The following is a 19,156-nucleotide window of genomic DNA, read 5'->3' as shown; positions in this document are numbered from 1 at the left end:
AAATCAGCAGGCTCTTTGATTTTAAGGCTAATCAGAAAAACAAACTGATGGAGAACGTTGAGGACTGCTGCTGGGTTTTGTGACTGCTTCCAGCTCACAAGGGGCAGGCTGCAATTAGTGGGTCCATTGGGCTGCCACTGCTGTCTATGCCTAGCAGCTAACCACAGCCATATGGGCATGATATTTTTAGCAAAAATGCACATGACTTATCATGATGTCGTACTTGATGGTATTTCAACAAGTGCCCTCCAATCTAATATGTCATTAGCAAAACACAACATGAAAGAGAAAGGTGTTGGTCTAGTGCAGCAGGGACAGCAGCTACTAGCTCCCACCTGACAGTGGTGGCTGCAGGGATGTCACTGAGGAGTTCTTACAATGTAGACCTTGTAAGCCAACACAGGTACTCTTTATCCCCTATTAATATGGCTTAAGTGGCAAAGTGGTCACCAGTCACTGGGGCTTGCTGGCTGAACCAGGAGGGCTGAAGGATTCACACTGGTAGCAGCGATAAGAAGTTGTGTCACACAGTGTTCTTGGCCATGGGAACTGAAGCCTCAAAACTCCATGGGCCTACTTTGTGTAGGCATGAGCATCTAAGAAAGTGAACACAACAGGCACTTTGTGCTTGAAGTCCTGTCCTGTAGTCTGCCATGGAATTAACTCCTAATGGAACAATGTTACTATAATGCTATAGTAATAATTTTGTAATTTTACAATTTATTATAGCTGCTGATAATATTACATGGTAATAATAGTAGTAACATACCAAAAAAGAGTTGGGCATCAGGAACAAGCCTATGTGCATTGCAGAAGCAACTAGGGAAACACTTTCAGATGAGGCAAAAAAAAACCACCAAAAAAACAACAAAAAACAATGTCTTAATGGCACTCATTGAGAAAAATGCTCTAGGAAATGCTCATTTCATGAGTCACCAAAGTTCAACCTCTAATACAGCTGGGTTGGGGACTGTTGATGAGAAGCTGTGGTTGTTTTCTTGGTTCCACTTCTCCCAGTCCCACCTATTTCCTATGAGGCTGAGAAGTGGCCTTTCTAGCAGAGCTGTCTGCCAGTACCACGGGCCGATGCTCTGGCTGTTTTAAAGTTGATATTTATTTGCTATTTGAGAGGCCATTTAAATATTCCCAAATAATTTCCAAAATTGCCAAGTGTGCTCAGAAGCTTCAGCATTAACCTGGGGAACTACAGAGGAATTATATATCAAAATAAGATGAATTGATGGGTAGAGAGTAACCACACTATAGGGTAGAGACCGGGAGAGGAGGAAAGAGTGTACATCCTCCAAACAGTGTTAGCCACAGCCTTTATGCTTATGCTCCCTACTGGAGTGAGATTTTGTCGCATCTTCAATTCAGCCGAGTTTATGCCTGCCTGTAAATTTAATGGCCACTTTTGTGGCAGCAGATGTCCACTCAGTTCAGCTGTTCTTTACCGTCATGTGGCATCACGATTGAAGCCAAAATGCAGAACAAACTGTCTAAAACCCAAGCTGTCAAAATAAATTTCAATAGAGATATTGTATGCTAATCCATGGGAAATAGAGTTTAAGAGATCATGCTCATTTCCAAAGCAAATGCTGAAGGGAAGCCCCTCGCATGCCTCCAGCAACAGAAAGGGATCCAAATAGTTGTATTGAAATGATGGGCACATGCATCTGTAAGAAACCAAGTTAAGGCCAATGCTTTACAATTAGAGGCCCTTTACCAGGGTTATCACAGCTAGAAATCCCTGCTAGGGAGGGCAAATGAGGTGAAGGCTGCAGTTAGTTATTTCAGACATGGTGCATCTAACACCAAATGGCACAGGGCTGGAAAAGCAGCTTTTGAAAAGAGGACAGTGATGTGAAAAAGAAGAGGTAAATTCTTTCATGAATCTTCAACAGCAGCTGTACAAACCTGCAAAACTTTCCCCATTTTCTCAGTAACCCAACAACACTGACAGCATCCCTCTGGGATTCCTGACACATCACTGACCCTAGCAGGTCCCACAAGGGGCAGGCAAGGAGGCCACCAGCCTTCCAATACATTTAAATCACTGTATGGAAATGAAGTGGTTATCAGCCAGGACATTATTCTGCACCTGTGGAATTTTTATGCATATGTTCCATTGAAAACATTTGCAGAGACTTTGTAGTTCAGAGCACATACTATTCTTCTTCTGGATCTGCTCATCAGACAACCTGGGCACTTCTGAACATGTTTGCAAAACCATTTTTCAAAGCCTTAACCTACTTTTTTTACCTTTCTTCCAATGCACTTCAATTACTTGCAGTACTCCTTTTTAATCACTTTTGTCATATTTTTTCCTTTATATTCTGCTTACTTCTTTCATTTTGATCGCTGCTCTTCTCAAGAGTCTTTTGATTAAAACCAGTTTTTTCAGTGCAATTCAGAGCTATTTGGATCCATTTTTAAAACACTATCATGTTCTTTTTGACACCTTATCCTTCATATTTCACTTCTGCATCAAGAAAACCAAAACATTAAAGTGAGGATAGGAGGGGGGGGGAGAAAGGGGAGAGCACGGAAACTGTCCTTACAGCAATTCTGTCCAAGGACTGACCCTAACCAAGTAAGAAGCTGTTCCCAGGCATGAGCTCTGAGCCAGCTCTGTTCGGCGTGCAGTGACCAGAGATCATCACTCACCTACACTGATCCTGCTGAAAGAGGAAAGAGGTCCCTAACACCCATGGGTAAAGAAACAGAAAAGTGCGATGAGGTTTTTATTTGCATTTTCACTTGCCTCATACAACTGCAGATCCCATTCACAGTTTTGAAATCTGCCAGCCATCCATTCTGCAGAAAATCAGTTTACTTGTAACAGTTTGAAATTCCACATACAGTTTAGCAAGACACCGCAGAACACAGGGCTTACACATGTTGCAATCTATTGCCTACCTTGTGTGAATAACCAGTCTGGTACCAGATATTCTGGTTTTGGAGCAGCAGCTGAGCTGCTTAAGCATTTTGCATCACCTACAGGACAGTGAGAATCACCATAGGAAATAGAAATGGAAAATCACATTTATTCTACTTGGGATTGCTATTTATTCCAAGTGCAAAAATATCCAGTAGAGTCTAAAGCTTAACACATCCACAAGGAAGGCCATGAGATGACCTGTCCTTCCCATCCCCACGGGTAAGGACTGATGGGACTAACCCAACCAGTGCCTTTATCACTGTGGTTGCCCTGGAGTGGATAAGGGCTGTTCTTAGCCAGGACTACGTGTGGCAAATTACCCTGCTCCTGCCTTCAGGCAGCTGAAAGGTAAATACATCTCACTCCCAGATGGCTGCAAACCACACTTGTGGGAAAGCCCTTGGGCAGCAGGGCCACTCCATTCACGGCAGGAGAGCTTCAGGACAGCCTTGATTTTTCAATACTAAAAATTAGCCACCCGTGCTAGGCTGGGCTCCTTGCTGATTTCTGCACAGCCCGAAGCAACACCACTACAGATGAGGGCAGGAATTGGGTTGAAAAAAACAACAATCCTTTCAACCCATACAAAAAACTGCTACTGGAACAACATTTTTAATCCACCTTGAAGAATGAGACTTGAAATCAATCCTGGGAAAAATAAATGTATAAATAAATAATCTATTAGGTACTACCTATTTCATCAATTGATCTATCGTGTTAAAATACATTTTGAAAAAGGTTATTTGTAAACATAAAAATCTATGCAGCAGCATGAATTGCTATATAGAGGGACTGAAAAATTCTCCCAGTGCAAGAGAAGTTCCTTCTCATGAATGTAAGGAGGACAGGGAGCCATATTAGAAACCATTTAGCGTGCTCTCTGTTACTAGCATTTATGCTGAGATCAAATGACTTGGGTTTTTTTTCTATCAGGTCAAGTAGTCTGACATCACAGAAATCCTTCAGGACAAGAAGGGCTTGCAAAATACAGAGCATTATTCCAAGTACTGAATTTTGCAAATCCACATTGTATGTACACATCCAGAATGTGAGTGGAGATCTTTCCAGGACATTTACAAGCATACGTTTCAAATCGATTCCAAAAGACTGAGGCTTCACCAGTTATCATTTCAGCTCGGTTAGTTCCCTCCCATTCAACGTCTGTATTTTCTTTATATACATCAACATCAGTATTTTCTTTATATTTATTATGTACAGAAAGCCATTATATACAGTATTACAACCTAAAGGACAGGAGTGAAAAATTACACAGCTAAGAAGTGCTTTGTGATAAGTATTCAGATCCAAATTCCTGCAGAATTGCAGGACTTGAGTAACAAATAACTGATCAGCAAACCGTGGTTAGTAGAATACATTTAGACAAATATTAGCTTTTTTTCTTCTTTTGTTCTCAAACTTGCAAAATGTTTGAAACCCAAATATCAGCATGGAGCCTTTGCCACCATTGCTGCCACAGCAGAAGTACTGCAGCAGTGTGCCCAGTCAGCAGTACACACCTCTGCTCTACACAGAGCAAGGCTGAACCACAAGCGCCCAGCTAAGCCCTCTGATCTTCACTACAGTTTTACCATTACAGCCAGGAGCAATGACAGGGCTGCTCTGGGAGATTTTTAGAGAACTATCTAATGTAGGTTTTGCAGTACAAAACATAACAATGCCACACATAATTTGCAGAAGAGGCTACTGTATGATTTTTAAGTAGCATAGCTGATACAAATCATACTGTACTAATTACAACACTGCTAGAAAATAACAGCTAGGTCTGATACTGAAAGGTCTGCATGATAGTGTTTTTCAATTGTGTGATAAGAAGAACAGTGGTTAGGGTCAAAATGCCATTCTCAAACTTACTCTCTTACATGTTCTTAGGAGTCGATTGTTTTTGTCTCGAGTCATATCTCTTTGCACATTTCTTTGAACTGAGAATATAAAACTGTTGTTAGATGTACTACAAACAGTCGTATTTAGCTATCTGTTAAGTATGAATTTGCCTGTTTCACGCAAATATGTGGTGCATAAAAGGTAAGACTCTATCTTCACATTCACAGGTATTTGTACTAAAATTATCAAGTACTCCCCGATTTGTAAACCAAAGAACCATAAAAGAGCTGCAAATAAAACACTTAGCATATTTCAGAGCAGGTACTAAACAGCACTGAGCAGAGCATGCTCAAAAGTGTTGCTTAATGTCCTCACACTCAGTGTGCATGCATCATTTTATGAAAATAAGAATGGTCCAAGAGAATGAGACCGTTAGCAAAGAAGATTTTGATTGAGTACAAAACATCAAACCCCAGCTGGTCAAACAACACATTCCTATAAAGTCTGGGCATCTTCTACTTTCTTGCATCCTCCTCCAGAATACGTCTGAGACACATGCATTGACACAATGGCATGCAGTGTTGGAGCACAGTCATATATACAGCCACACGCTTTCCATCTAACAAGCAATGACCAGCCTAGTAACCATCAGCAAAAGTATTCATTTGGTTGCCCCTCTATCTTTGGTATTGCTTCGGAGTCCACACTGGATCGGGCAGAGAGGAGCCTGTTAGACTCATCGGGGGTATGTCTAGTTAAGTATTCTCCTTCCACTCCTTTCACCTTGGCCCCAGGAGAAAGACTTTCAAAGGTGACATAGGACTCCTGAATTTCCTTGGGTTTCCTCACAAAGCACTTTTTGCAGCGTCTCTTCAGTGCTCCGCAGCAGACCACCAGCGTCAGAGGAACGGCAATGACACAAGCCACACTGATGACAACCACGTTGATGAGTTTCTGGGTCCCTCCTGCACTAGCAACTTCATCTGTGGAAAATATGATGCACTGCTCCTTCCTAGGGATCAGCCCTTTCACACAGACGCACACTATGTATTTGGTCTTTGGTAGCAGCCCATAAATGCTGACCTTGGTCTTCCCTGGTTCCACATTGATCCGACGCATGTCTCTCTCTCCAAAGACAGCGTAGAGGACACTGAACACTGTCGTGTTCTTCGCCAGAGGGGCCTTCCAGGCCAGGGTGACACTCTGGTCAGTATCTCCTATCACCCTGACAGATCTCACAATCCGCTCTGGCTCCTGCTGACCAGTAGGTGGGCTCACCAGTAGGTTTTGGGGGTTGCTATCTTGTGCTCCAGCTGGGATGAGGAGATCCTCTCCTGTTCCTGCTCCAGCCCCTAAGGTAGGCATGGTGGAGGTGGTGATAACATACCTTGCCACTAACTTGTCATTGTAAGCAGCTGCCTCCATCCCGCTTGCCTTCCCACTCCACGTGCCTTTGGCGCTGGAGTTGGGGTCATCCGTGCTTTCTGAGTCCATGATGATTAGGGATATGAATGCTTCTGTTGCCCCCAGGAAATTCTTTGCTTTACAAATGTACTCTCCAGAGTCAAGGTAAGAGACTACAGGAAGGCCCAGGATAGACCAGCTCATCCCATCACTAGAGATCTCTTGGTGCACTGCAAAGAAGGAAGAATGTAATACAGAATTAATAGTGTGTTTTGTGAACTATTAGGTCTCAATCAACAGAACATCTGCCAGAGACAGCAAAATTGTTTATTTTTGCCACCAAGTATGTTATAACATTAAAGTAATTTCAAGAAAATGACATTAACACTAAAATGAAGTTACGTTAGGATTCAGTCTGCCTCAGAACAAATGGATGTGAAGCATTTCATGCTATTTCCCTCCATTTGATACACAACTTGCAAACTAAACAGGGAATTTTCCTCCATTAAAAAAAAAAAATTCACATATGCAGGTACAATATTTAAAGCAGCAGCAGGAGTGGGCTGTAACACAACCTAGTTGAACACTGAATGCACTTCTCAGAAACACAGAAAATAAAAATGGTGGAGATTTTCTTCAACAATAACACATGGATTAGTATAGAATATATGGAGCAAAGCCGAAAAATGATTTTCCTATTACTGTGAAATTAGGGCAGGTTTTTACATCAAGTCAAACATAGGGAAGTCTGATCACTTATCAAAGCAGACAGCTCCACTAAGCAACATGTATGTAGCTGAGTGTTGACTTTCTCGTTTCTTTTGCCAAGAGGCTAAAAACCAGCATTTTTTAAATTTTTCTATTTAGGCAGAAAAAAAGAGAATGGGGATAAAGCACCTTCTCCATCATTTAACCAGCCTCCTTAGGATGAGCATGTAATGCCTCTCCATTTGAAGGTAAACAAAGAAGATATTTGAAAGGCAAAGGTAAGACAGGATGAAAATTTCTCCAGCCCACATGGGTCAGGATCCAGCCTTGGCAACCAAGGCACATTTCAACAGCAATGAAATGGAATAGCAGCAAAACATACCTTTTCCATTTAATTTTTTACTGAATTGAAATACTAGGAAAAACAAAGCTACCAGTCTTTCTATGGCCTTTCCCCATTCATGTAGACACTGAGCTATTTCTCACCCTTATGTACTCAGAACACCACTATTTCAGTGATATAACAACAACTAGAGCTGCCACTGTTGAGAAATAATGCATATTTTCAGCCAACTTTTTACTAAAAGATGCTCAAGTCTGCTTTGATGGGGCACAAAATCCATCATTCTCAGTTGTAACTCAATGTAAACTCACCATACATTTTCAGGAAAGCACCCTCTGTTTTATTTTTTGTTGTGACTCTCTTTCAAATGTATGAGAAGTGTTCACAGCACTAGGATAGACATCATTATAAGGAGAGGCTCTGCTACAACCTGTACATCATGCACAGCAGAGGAATAGCTTGTGAAGGTCCCCCCAAAAGTTTACTTATTACAAGTGGTTCCACTGCTGAGAAGAGAAATGCTCGTTCCTCTGTATGCACTGCTATAGTAACCTTTTGTAGTTGAGACCCCACACTTTCCAATCAGGCCCAGGAGACAGTACCACCTGGGGGGGGTTAGAAAAGAAATGAAGGTTCAGGTTCTGAGCTAAAACCTTAAAAAACTCAGAGCAACTGCCCTGAATATAGCAATGGTTTGTTTCATAAATTCCCCGCACATTGAAGGACCAACTCACATTGCAATTCTGCATCCAGTCAGTCAGAATGGAAATGAAAATATGATTGTTCACAAAGGCAGAAGCTATTCAAAGACTCCCTCCCTAAGCAGGCTATGCACAGGAGAGGAAGTTGGTCACTATATCACCTAAAGAGCATTTTTCTAAGAGACTTCATCAGTCCTTCATAAGTGAACCATTGGGAGCACGGCATTTTTACTGGAGTATTGTATTCCTCAGTGGTTCAGTGCTTTTTAAAAATTATTATTTTTAATCTATCCATGCCTTAATGTTGCATGTTTGCAGTCTCCCTTCTTTACCACAGAAGATCTGAATTCCAGCTGACATCTCTCTTCCAGAGATGTTCCCTAATTATTAATAGTAGCTCACACTTACTCTTAAAGGCCCATAAAAAAGTCAGTGAGAATCCTTTTCAGTGACTGAGTAGCTAACTAAATTAACACAGTCTCTTGCTACAGCTGGACATATCTCATTTCTTTAGCTCCAACAAATTTGCAAAAAACCCTTCAAGTCACCTCACCACCAGCACAATTGTGAAACAAAACAAAAAATGATAGCATGTATTTATCTGATGATATTTACATCAATTTTACAGCCTACAGAAAATTTCAGTGCTATAGTGAATTACACACACTACTGTACTCCTTAAGAGCATCTCTGCCAAGAAGGACCTGGGGGTCCTGGTAGATGGAAAACATGGCAGGAGCCAGCAGTGTACACTAGCAGCGTGGAAGGCCAACAGCACCCTGGGCTGCATCAGAAGAGGGGTGGCAGCAGGGACATGGATGTGATTGTCCCACTCTGCTCTACCCTCACGAGGCCCCTTCTGGTATACTGTGTCTCCCAGCACAGAAAAGACAGCATTCGGATCAGGTCCAGAAAAGAGCCGTGAAGATGCTCAAAGGGCTGCAGCATCTCTGCTGTGAAGACAGGCTGAGGGAGCTGTACTTTTTCAGCCTGGCAAAGAGAAGGCTGCAGGAAGACTTCACTGTGGCCTGCCAGTACTTAAAGACAGCTTACAGACAGGAGATAAATTGACTTTGTTCATGGGTAGATAGTGATAAGGCAAGGGGCAATGGTTGTAAACTAAAAGAGGGAAGATCTAGATTAGATATCAGGGAGGAATTTTTCACTGAGAGGCTGAAAAAATGAGGCTCTGGCACAGGCTGCCCAGAGAGGTTGTGGATGCCTCAGCCGTGGAGGCGTTCAAGGCCAGACTGGATGATGCAACTCTGGGAGAGCTGATCTATTGCCTGAGTTAGTGGCTGGCAACTCCGCCATTGTAGAGGAGCTGGAACTAGGTGATCTCTGAGGTCCTTTCCAATGAAACCATTCTATGATTCTATAATGAGTTACAGTGAATCCTGATGTTGCACCCATTTCTTTTTTTGGGTCTTCTGTCGGTGGGAAGTTGCTACTTCCATATAAGCTTCCATATGCTTTGCAGCCCACAGAAAATAATGGTATAGGACTCACTCACCCAGTCCACACTGGGGAAAAAAAAAGCTTAAGTTTAAATGTACCTGTGCCATTTAGTGGAGCACCGTCAGCCCTTCTCCAGCTGAGCTCAGGAATGGGCACCCCCGTTGTCCCACATCGCAGTAGCACAGTGCTGCCCAGGATGGTCTTTACTTTGGCTACAGACGTATGTACAACAGGGCTTTGACACTTCCTTAGCTCAACTTGGCTGAAGAAGACTCCTGCAAGGCTGCGAGGGGTGAAGCATTTCAGCCTGGGCTCAATGAACGCTATGTTGGGAGACTGGAAATTCAGGAAATGGACCATTTCATACAGACTGCAGTCACACACCCAAGGATTGTCTTGCAAACCTGTCAAAAGAAACCAGAGCACTCAGTCACTCCAATGGTATTTTTGTTTCTGCCAATTTTGTTTCCTGTTTTTCAGCAGAACAAACTGATTCCCAGTCTGCCCCTCAAAAAGGATATGCATGGGGATCATAGCTCTGCTGCTGTTGGCTGAGGTTGAAGTGTCTCACAATACTGGTGAGTAGCAGGAAGAAAATTGGGTTTGCTCATGTATCTCAAAACCTGGACATTAAATCACACTCATGAAGTTCAATGCAAGGTAATTTGTGCCAAGAACACGTCACTATTTATGCGTATAATCAAGCAAAACAAATAGTTTGTTATATACTTTAGAAAAAATAGTTATGGGAGTGAGTTGGTTATTTGTTTTCATTTTCCTAATAAGACATAGGCTACGAAATTCTTCTTGCCAGTGATCTTTAAAATTATTAGCCAGCTATAGGCTGACAATCAGGCCTACAGTAGGCCACACACATCTATTAGACAGCACCTGTATGAAGAATATGCACATAGGAAGAGAGATATTAAAGAAAACACTCCTGCTTCACTGTCCCAGAACATTTCTCTTTTTCTGCTTTTCTGCTCTGTCAGTGTTGCATACTGAACTCGAATTCTGAAAAAAGAAAAGATATTACCCATTAAAAATAGATTTGTGAAGATGGTACTGAAAAAGCAAAATCAGATCTGGAGCAATGCACAGGCACGAATAGAAGCTGCTGCATTCTGACTAAATCTGCTTGTCATCTCACTCAAAAATATTCACATTTGCCTGTCCTACAAACAGTTTCTGGTCTTTAATGGCTTTAGCTAGCAGCACAGCCACTGGGGATTTTAAACTAAATCCAAGTATGCGGTTGAAGACTAAGACAGGAGCTCAGTGTCCCAGACTTGTCTGCGAAGGGGCTTCACCCTCTCTTTTCAGCAGGCAGCCCAAGGACAGGGCTCAGGGCTTGGCAGCAGCCTGAAAGCAAGGAGCACCGCTATCCCCTGATTCCCAGCAAGCAGAAACATCTGCCCACACAGCAGTGCTGCTACTGCTGGCCCCTGGAGCACAGCAGCAAGTCACGCAAGCTGCGGCTTTTTAGCATGAGCCAACACTTGGCACAAGCACAGCGTGTGCAGCACAAGGCTCCATGAGCATCAAGGGACTGCTTGAATTTGCTAGAGTCAGCTGGAACACAAAGTGCATCAAAAGACCCTGATGCCCCAAATGAACTGTTTTAAAAATATGGCTGAAAAAGTATCTCGCTGAGACCACTGCACACCATCCTCCATAGGCTTGAAAGGGAGTCTTGGCAGGGGTGCACCACTTATTAATTAAAATATATAAAAGGAGAATAAAGAAAGAATGAAAATTAAGATCTCAGCTGTGTTATTTTATGGCATTTTTGCTATCTTCTTACTTCTGACTTCATGTACTAGATTACAATTTATTCTAGATATTCTGGAAAAAAAAAAAAAAAAACAGCTTTAACTCTTTGCATTGCCACTTTAGTTCCTGCACAGACTCATCATAGATTAAATAATCAGTAGAGCCATCCTTCATGACACTTTTCATTATTAACTCTGAGATCTGCTTTTTCTCTTTCACAGGCAGGTCACATGGGCAATCTTCACACTCAGAATCTTGCAGTCTTGACACAGACTATCAGCCAGAAAGCTATTGCTGAAACCACTTTTTCTTGAAGCAACGAACAAGCAAGGGCCCTGAAGAGGATTCACAATGATGCAGTGTAGACAAGGGAAGGGACTGAGCTAATTCTTTGCCGTTCTTGGATTTTTCTGTGCTTCCACATGAAACAGTGACATGAAACATACGAAACAGCAGAGCAAAATAGAGACATGCAGCTGTCTACTCTCATTTTGCTTCTGCAAAGAGTTTCTCCGTGGATGTCAGCAGAATAGGAGCTAGGAGGTGGCATGCCTGTACACCATATGAATGCTAGCACTATACTCATTTGCTCACATGAATTTTTCAGAATCCCAGAACAGGCAACCTGTGTGCAGCTGCTTATGCAAACACTCAGGTTGGCTATGAGCAGAAAAATAACCTCTTCCTGACAATACATGCAATTCCATATTGAACAGAAGAATGCTTTTACAGGCAACTTTCTTCTGAAAAATAAAGAAAGAAAAGAAAACGATCTCAGCAGTGTCTCATCTTGCCACAAACAAAATGGGCAATCCCAAACACGGGGCTTGAAGAACTTGATGTCACACCTGTCAAAACAGGATGGGGAAACACCTGCTCCTTTCCTAATCAAACCTTAACACCTGCTAAGAACACTAGAAGTTATTTATGTGGCAATTGGATTCTTTTTAAAGTTCAGTGTCTCTTTCCACTGACAGCTGGTTTTAAAAATTGTATCTCCCCTAAATTTATCCAGAGAACAAGAGCAGATTTTGCTAAACACTTCCCAGAGTGAGAGAAAATGTTTCCGATTAGATTACCATCAAGTGCCTGAATTCACACCCGTGGTTGTAGACACAATACCTGGAGATGCACACATCCCAAAGAGCAAAGAGCCAGTGGAGCTATGTCAGTTCATAACAAATAAAGACAGCAGATGGCAACAACTCTGAAACATCATCAACCTGCTGAGGATTTGAACCAGCATACTATGGCTAAAAGGCTAAGCAGTAATCCCATGATAAGTGTACTCAGAACCTTATCTGAGTATATCACAATTTGGAGTAATTAAAACAGTGGTCTGTAATATATTCTCTGACACAAAAATGTACTATTGACCTGGACCATACTTCTGAGGAGCATAGAAATGCCACCAAGAAGTGGATTCTCACCCTTGGAGGCAGCGTTATATTAATGGCTCTTTGGAAACGAAGGTTTTAATTCTATGTGGAAAGATAAATGAGACTCTTAAGAGGCACATACTAGGACAAACTGGCTGTTCTGACCCAGATTTTATACTCAGCAGCAGGTTTACTCCTTTTTAACTTGGACGAAGAATCCATCTTTTTATTTAATGCTGCTTAAAACTAATCAACTCCATGCCAGCTGTTAGTAGGAAACACTTGAAAGATGTGGAGCTCTAAACATGTTTGTATGTTCAACAAAAGTGGCAGTGCTCATATATAAAAAGCTCCTGAAGAGGAGTAACTGTTTTCTGTAAGAAAGACTCAAATCTGATAAAGGTCAGGGTGTAATAAGCTGGGTGTGGAAAGGCAAGTTGGTTAAGGTGTAAGTTAATGTGCACACTTCATACAGGGCATGAAATGAGCACTGCGCAGGTCAGAGTGACCACAGCAAGTGAAAATGCTACAATGAGATCAGGATCTCTTGTCATTTTGTCTACTGCACAATCACAGTCACTCTTACCTAGGATGATCTTGGAGTTATCATTGGGAAAGTAAGGGACTGCTTGCAGGTTGGCCCAGGTAGAAATAAGAGCCTGAGGAAGAGTCATCAGTTTGTTGCTAGAAAGGTCCAGGTACGTGATATTCTTGATGTAACGAGCAGCATCTGGAGGGATTGAGGTAAGTTCGTTGTTGTGTAAATCCAGAAGCCTTAACTGTGGCATGTCAGACAAGGTTTCCCAGGGAAATGATATTAAGTCATTTCCATCTAGCCTCAGCTCCAGCAAACGGCGGAGGCCCTTGAAGGTGATCCCGCTGAGGCTGGCCAGGGAGTTATAAGGTAACCAGAGGTACTCCAGGTTGTGAAGTGCGTGGAAAGCTTCCCCTGGCACCCTGCGGATGGCTGTCTTCTCTATTCGAAGCTTGAAAGTATCTACAGGGATGTTCACGGGGGTGAGGGTCATCTCTGGGTCATTACACAGCACCGTCCTGGTGAGAAAGAAACACACATGCAATGCCCTTATATTTTTGAAGACATATACTTGAGACATTTTGACAATTTTAGTACAATATTTTATCCGCCTTTCTTTTTTCAAAAGCTTCATTCTTGTCATTTCTTTCTTGCTGCTGATTTCCACATCACCTTAAGTACATTTGGCTTGCACTAATTCATACATACATACATTTATTGACAGCAGAGATTGCACTTTCCTGAAGTGGTATGAATCTGAGTCTGACACATATTGTGTTCCTGCTTTTTTCTCTTTAGGTTCTTATGTTCCTTACTACAGACAGCAGAAGATGCTAGTGCACTTTAAAATAAAAGGATCAATAAGGCAAACATTAAAGGTCATGTAAAAAGAAGCCTTAATTGTTTGATGAAAGTTGGGGTGGGATAAAGTAATACAGACCAAATACAGCACAGGATCTCTGCTCATGAAGGAAGGAGAAGAAGGTCAACTCACTAGTAATATTCTATAGCAAGCTCTGCTTCACTTTGAAACTGGAAGGTCTGTAGGGATGCAATGGGCACTTCACCACAGAGATATACCATTTATGAGAGCAAAAGTACAGAAAACTAACACTTTAGAAAATGTTTTACTGAAAGCAAGGCAGATTCATGTGTCTAAATCACTCCTTTCTATTTCTAATTCCTGGAGTTCAAATCTGAAAACCCCATGCAGCATTTTGCAGTGTTTGTATAAAAAAAAAAACACCTGTAACTTTGTCTTTGCCAAGAGGAGAAAAAAGGCAAGTTCTTAACAAAGTGCAAAGCCACCTCAGAAAACAGAGCAGATTACATTGGCATGTCCCACTCCACATGCTAAACCAAATAACTCAAGTAATGTAATGTGATCAGTCAAGTACCATTTTCTTATCATGCTGCCTGATTGATAAATAGGACATTACAAAGCTGCCAAAACCAGACTGACATTGGCTGAAAGCAACTATTCCTCTACTGCTATTGTCTGCAACAATAAATAACACGGCTGAACTGCTCAAGTAGTTTTCCTGAAGTTAAATATTATTAGAGCCTCCAATTAATTTATAACAAAAAAAAAAAAAACCAAAACCCTATATAATTCTGTCATCCAGCACTTCTATGCTGGCATTAAGTCCTGGGTTGAGATTTTGTGGAAGAAAAGAAATATGTCAAATAACAAAAATTCAGAGATCATCTCTCAATAAAACATTTGGTTTTGTGTAAACATGACACAAAATATTCGCTAGCAGAGATATTATCACAGCAAAACTGTACTCTGATGCTTCTCATAGTGTCCCTAAACTATGTTGCTAAGCACTAAACAGTAAATCTATAGGATAATCTCCCTTCTACTAGTGAAAAATACAAATCTTAGTGCAGAAAAATGTGACACCATGCTCATTAAGAGAATAACGAGCATTGCTTTATTATGCATCTTACCAAATCACACTGCAGCTTTTTCCAGTCTCTATAAGGAAATTCTACCAGGAATTATGACACTTACAGAGCAATTATAGGCTCTCCTGCTATTGTGCTGCCTTTAAAAAATTCTACACTATTTGTGGCTCTGCCACCCTTCTCACTGGGACAGTTTCTGGTTTTAAAACTATGCCGCCATAAAAGAGATGAAGCAGATGCACTTGATGGTGATCCAAACACAGAGGACAGCCTTTCAGTGCTGTACCGTCATCTTGTCTAGAAAAAACATTTCTTCTAAAGGAGTTATTCAGATACTCTCTGCCACAAACCTCCTCTACTGTGAATCAGATCTGATAAAAATGTAGCCTGTATTTCATTAGGTCAGATCATTAATTTCTGATAACCTTTCAGAACGACTTTGTTTCTTATTGTGGTACTCCAGTGAAATCTCTGTATAATGGTGCTGCTTTCCACAGTGGATAACCTTCCAGCGTTACCTGCCTTTCCAACTGAAAGTTGCCAGTCTGAGAATTGTCTTATTTTATTTTTATTGTTTACTTTTTTTGTTTATGGTTATCCAGAGTCTATTACTTCACCTAAAATCTCCAACCCAAGGATTGTTTAAGCAAGCAGAATGGATTGAAAGCTTTGATACCACAAAATAAATCAGTTTACACTTTAAAAACAGACCAACAGGACAGAATAAAACCGGTATATTCAGCATGAAGGCAAAAAGAAAAAAACATTTTAATTGTATTCCTTTTTGCCATTGCCCCAGCAGTAATTATGTTGCTGTTCTCACAGAGAAGATGCCCAAACGCTTTCTCTGAAATCAGCTTACTGTGTTTTCAGAAGCTAATCCTCTGCAAATAAAGCCGGAGAGCAGAGCAACTGGAAAAATAAAAGACATGAAGCCTAGACACAACGTTTTCTTCTGAAAGCATCCTTAGAGAGAAGAAAGAAAACCCCCAGCCCCCCAGCAAGTATCAGCATACCTGGCTTTCGTCCCTTCGTTGAGGCTGTGGAAGGCACAGCTGCACTGCGAGGGGCACGAGGTGCCTGCCCACGGCAGCCCCCCGAGCACCAAGAAGCAGAGCAAACTCACGGTGATCCACATGGCTACCTGTGCATGGAAGGACACCTGGGCAGGAGGCAACGTGCAAGGTCTCGCCTATTGTTTTAGCCATTGACTGGTCACATCTTGTTAACTCCCTTTCGTTTTCAGCCACGCTGTGATCTTCCAGCCCTCACTGAGTCCATCAGATAAAAAGGATAGGCAGGGATTAAGGATGGGGACTTGAGTTATTTTCATGTAGGTGCTTATTGCTTCCTGGAACCGTACAGACAGCATCGCTTCACTCTGGGAGCCCCAGATCCACTCCTCAGGAAATATGTGGCTCTCGTGTGAGAAAAAAACAAACATATTTTGGGGGGACGTGCATAACTCTTATCTGACCAGGAATTAGTAATAGAGTGCTTTCTCAGAGACTTTGGAAATGCTTTTAGGAGGAAGTTTTTCACCCAGAGGGTGGTGAGGCACTGGAACAGGTTGCCCAAGGAGGCTGTGGATGCCCCATCCCTGGAGGCATTCAAGACCAGGCTGGATGTGGCTCTGGGCAGCCTGGTCTGCTGGTTGGCGACCCTGCAAAGAGCAGAGGGTTGGAACCAGATGATCATTGTGGTCCTTTTCAACCCAGGATATTCTATGACTCTATGATATGATAAAAATAGTATCTTATGCTACTGGAATGTAAGCCTCCTGCAGAATATTGAAAATACATAGTGATACTGTTAAAAGCTGTTTTTTGGGTTTAGTTTTGTTTTGTTTTTTTAACTCTTAGGTGGCTTTCTCTTCAACATTTACTGAGCTCTTGGAATCACTCCTGATATTAACAAGCACTAAATAACCCAGTAAATGCACACAAGTTTCTTGTAGGCCTGCAGAACCAAGCACTGTGCTCTCACTTGCTGACACAACACAGCCTGGATAAGGCACCACCTGGGAGAGCACCACCTGAAGCAGAGCCATGACAAAGCTTCAGAAACACTGAGAAAAACTACTTTTGTTCACTCCCCTCGAAGACAATAGTTTCTCATCCATTCAAAAGGGCAGCCGTAACTGCAAAGCTGATTTGAAACAACACATGTTTTCAGCACTCCAAAGAACTCAAATATATGAGAGAAAAGTGGAGACTATATAAGCACAAAGTAAAGCTTAAGCAGTTGCTCTTTGAGATAGGAGCAAAATTTAATTCATATAAACCAGGACATCTCATTCTTACAAGGGCTACTATTTTCTGGTGAGCGTGAAAGTATGCATACCAAATACACCCCAAATGTGAAACATTCCTTTAAAAGCAAAAATCTTTGTTGGAATTTGTAGGTGATTACATTCAGCCTCATTTGATTGTTACTCGCACACTCACCAGTATGGTTGCCTGCTTCATAATAGCTTTGGCACACCTGTGTCTTACAGAAAACATAAAGCACAGGTTAAAAAATGTTAACAGAAGTGAGGAGTGATGGAACAGAGCTGAAAAGCTAGCAATAGAGCATTAACCAGGCACAACTCATTTTTAGATGCTTTAGGAAAACGTTTTTCACGCTTCTGGAGTTCAGGATAGCCAACGTATCCAGTATTTTTATCCAGGGGAGAGTCCCAGACGCCTCACTTCAACACAAAATAAAAGAAATTCTACCAAAATCCCAGACTTTATTAACTCGATTGGAACTCTACAGTCAGATTCTCCCAATGACATTGGGGTGTAGGATTAAATGTAGCTGGCTGAGGCAGAAATCACCTGGCATCCTACTGGCTTTTCAGCACCAGTCACTTCCCAGTTTCACTGTTCTTTAGCTAAGGTTGGAGGCAAAGAAATTACAAGCACAAAAAAGCTCCCTAAAAATTAGGCTTTGTTAGATTAATTATAGTCACATTGTACAGAAAAAAAATGCCCAAGACAGATTCTTCCATCCCCCTCTTATACCTAAATTCATATTTCTCAGGGAGAGAACTACAGCTCTGCACCTTTTTAAAAGCATAGTTGTACCTACAACTGCCCTTCTGCAGAGTATAGAAGTGTCACATCACATGAACTGTCATGATGCCAAGGAGGAAATAGGAACAATCCCATCCAAAAGACATTTTGGAGTTTTAAAGAAAAATTAAAATTCAAATTAAAACAACAACAACAACAAAAAAAAAAAAAAAAAAAAAAAAAAAGGTATTTCATCATGTAATGCTTCTGTCTGAGAGCGCTATGAGAGACAGATGTATTTTGAAGAGCTGAGCTGATGTGGACATTATTTTTCAAAACTCCAAACTGTTTCATGCTTTTCTGCAGATAGAAAAAGCATGACAAGCCAAAGCCAGCCATGCAGATCTCTATAGATCCTTTCTAGTCTTCAAATCTTTACAATCCCATGGAAGGAAAGCATTCATGCAATCCAATCTTGCGCAGCCAGCTCAAATCCATAACTAGACTAATCCTTGGAAGCTTTCAAGATGGCCAGGGTCTTCTAGAGCAAATGTAACATGGATAGCCAGTTGCCGAAGCTGGTCTCTGCTCCCATTGGAAACAGGAAATATAGGTAGCATAGCTCCTCAGGTAAGCTGGGTGCAAAAGGCTATGTGGTGCAACTGCCCTCGTGTCTTCACTGCAACCTCATTGCCACCTTGCTCTCCTACTTGTTGTGGATGTGTGGATCTAGTTTTTTACTTTCTAGTATAAAGACAGAAAAGTGAAGCAACAGCATATCTGTTCTTACATGAAACTACCTGAAAGTTAAGAAGTATATTATAGCAGCAGAACAAGACACTGATCTAACTAGTAGATCAGTAGATCTAGATTGCTAACTAGTTTTGGTGTATATTTGTTTTCATGCAGTGTTATTCTGACAGCGTGTTCCCCTTCACTTCTAGCTCAAAACTGCAGTTCATATGCAATATGGCTATGAGTCAGTTATCTTGCTCCACAAATAGTAAACAGCCCAAGAGACTTGTAAACTCTTCCTGCATGGAAGTGGGATGCGCAATAGGACCTCCTCTTGAGAGATGCTCAGAAAGGTGGGTCTACCAAGTAAGAAATCTCTTGCTATAAAAGATCTTTGGCAGGTGATTAATACCTAGCTTCTTGACAA

At 41.6% G+C, this 19,156-nt stretch overlaps 1 protein-coding gene and 1 long non-coding RNA gene across 2 annotated transcripts in view; both read right to left on the bottom strand.

Moving 5' to 3' along the window:
- Window positions 1-19,156, bottom strand: part of LOC128078020 (uncharacterized) — a 173,673-nt gene that overhangs the window by 110,436 nt on the left and 44,081 nt on the right. The window lies entirely within an intron of this gene.
- LRIT1 (leucine rich repeat, Ig-like and transmembrane domains 1) lies at window positions 4,531-16,133 on the bottom strand. Its single transcript, XM_052677800.1, has 4 exons — window positions 16,012-16,133; window positions 13,136-13,602; window positions 9,496-9,801; window positions 4,531-6,417 (listed from the first exon to the last, which is right to left on the bottom strand). Exons 1-4 carry the CDS (start codon window positions 16,131-16,133, stop codon window positions 5,432-5,434), a joined length of 1,881 nt encoding a protein of 626 aa, XP_052533760.1. The 3' UTR covers window positions 4,531-5,431.

The sequence above is a fragment of the Tympanuchus pallidicinctus genome, unplaced genomic scaffold (genome assembly GCF_026119805.1).
Source record: "Tympanuchus pallidicinctus isolate F22 unplaced genomic scaffold, pur_lepc_1.0 scaffold16, whole genome shotgun sequence".
In the NCBI taxonomy this organism is placed as follows: Eukaryota; Metazoa; Chordata; class Aves; order Galliformes; family Phasianidae; genus Tympanuchus; species Tympanuchus pallidicinctus.
The sequence above is the reverse complement of the archived record's forward strand: the minus strand, read 5'-3'. Positions and strand labels throughout refer to the sequence as shown.

Bases quoted from the DNA above. Each gene is read 5' to 3' on its own strand.
- LRIT1 (XM_052677800.1), bottom strand. From the start codon at position 16,133: ATGTGGATCACCGTGAGTTTGCTCTGCTTCTTGGTGCTCGGGGGGCTG. The intron at 13,603-16,011 runs GTATGCTGATAC...CTTTCTCACCAG, and splicing joins AACGAAGGGACGAAAGCCAG to GACGGTGCTGTGTAATGACC. The intron at 6,418-9,495 runs GTACATTTAAAC...CCTTCTTTGCAG, and splicing joins TGCTCCACTAAATGGCACAG to TGCACCAAGAGATCTCTAGT.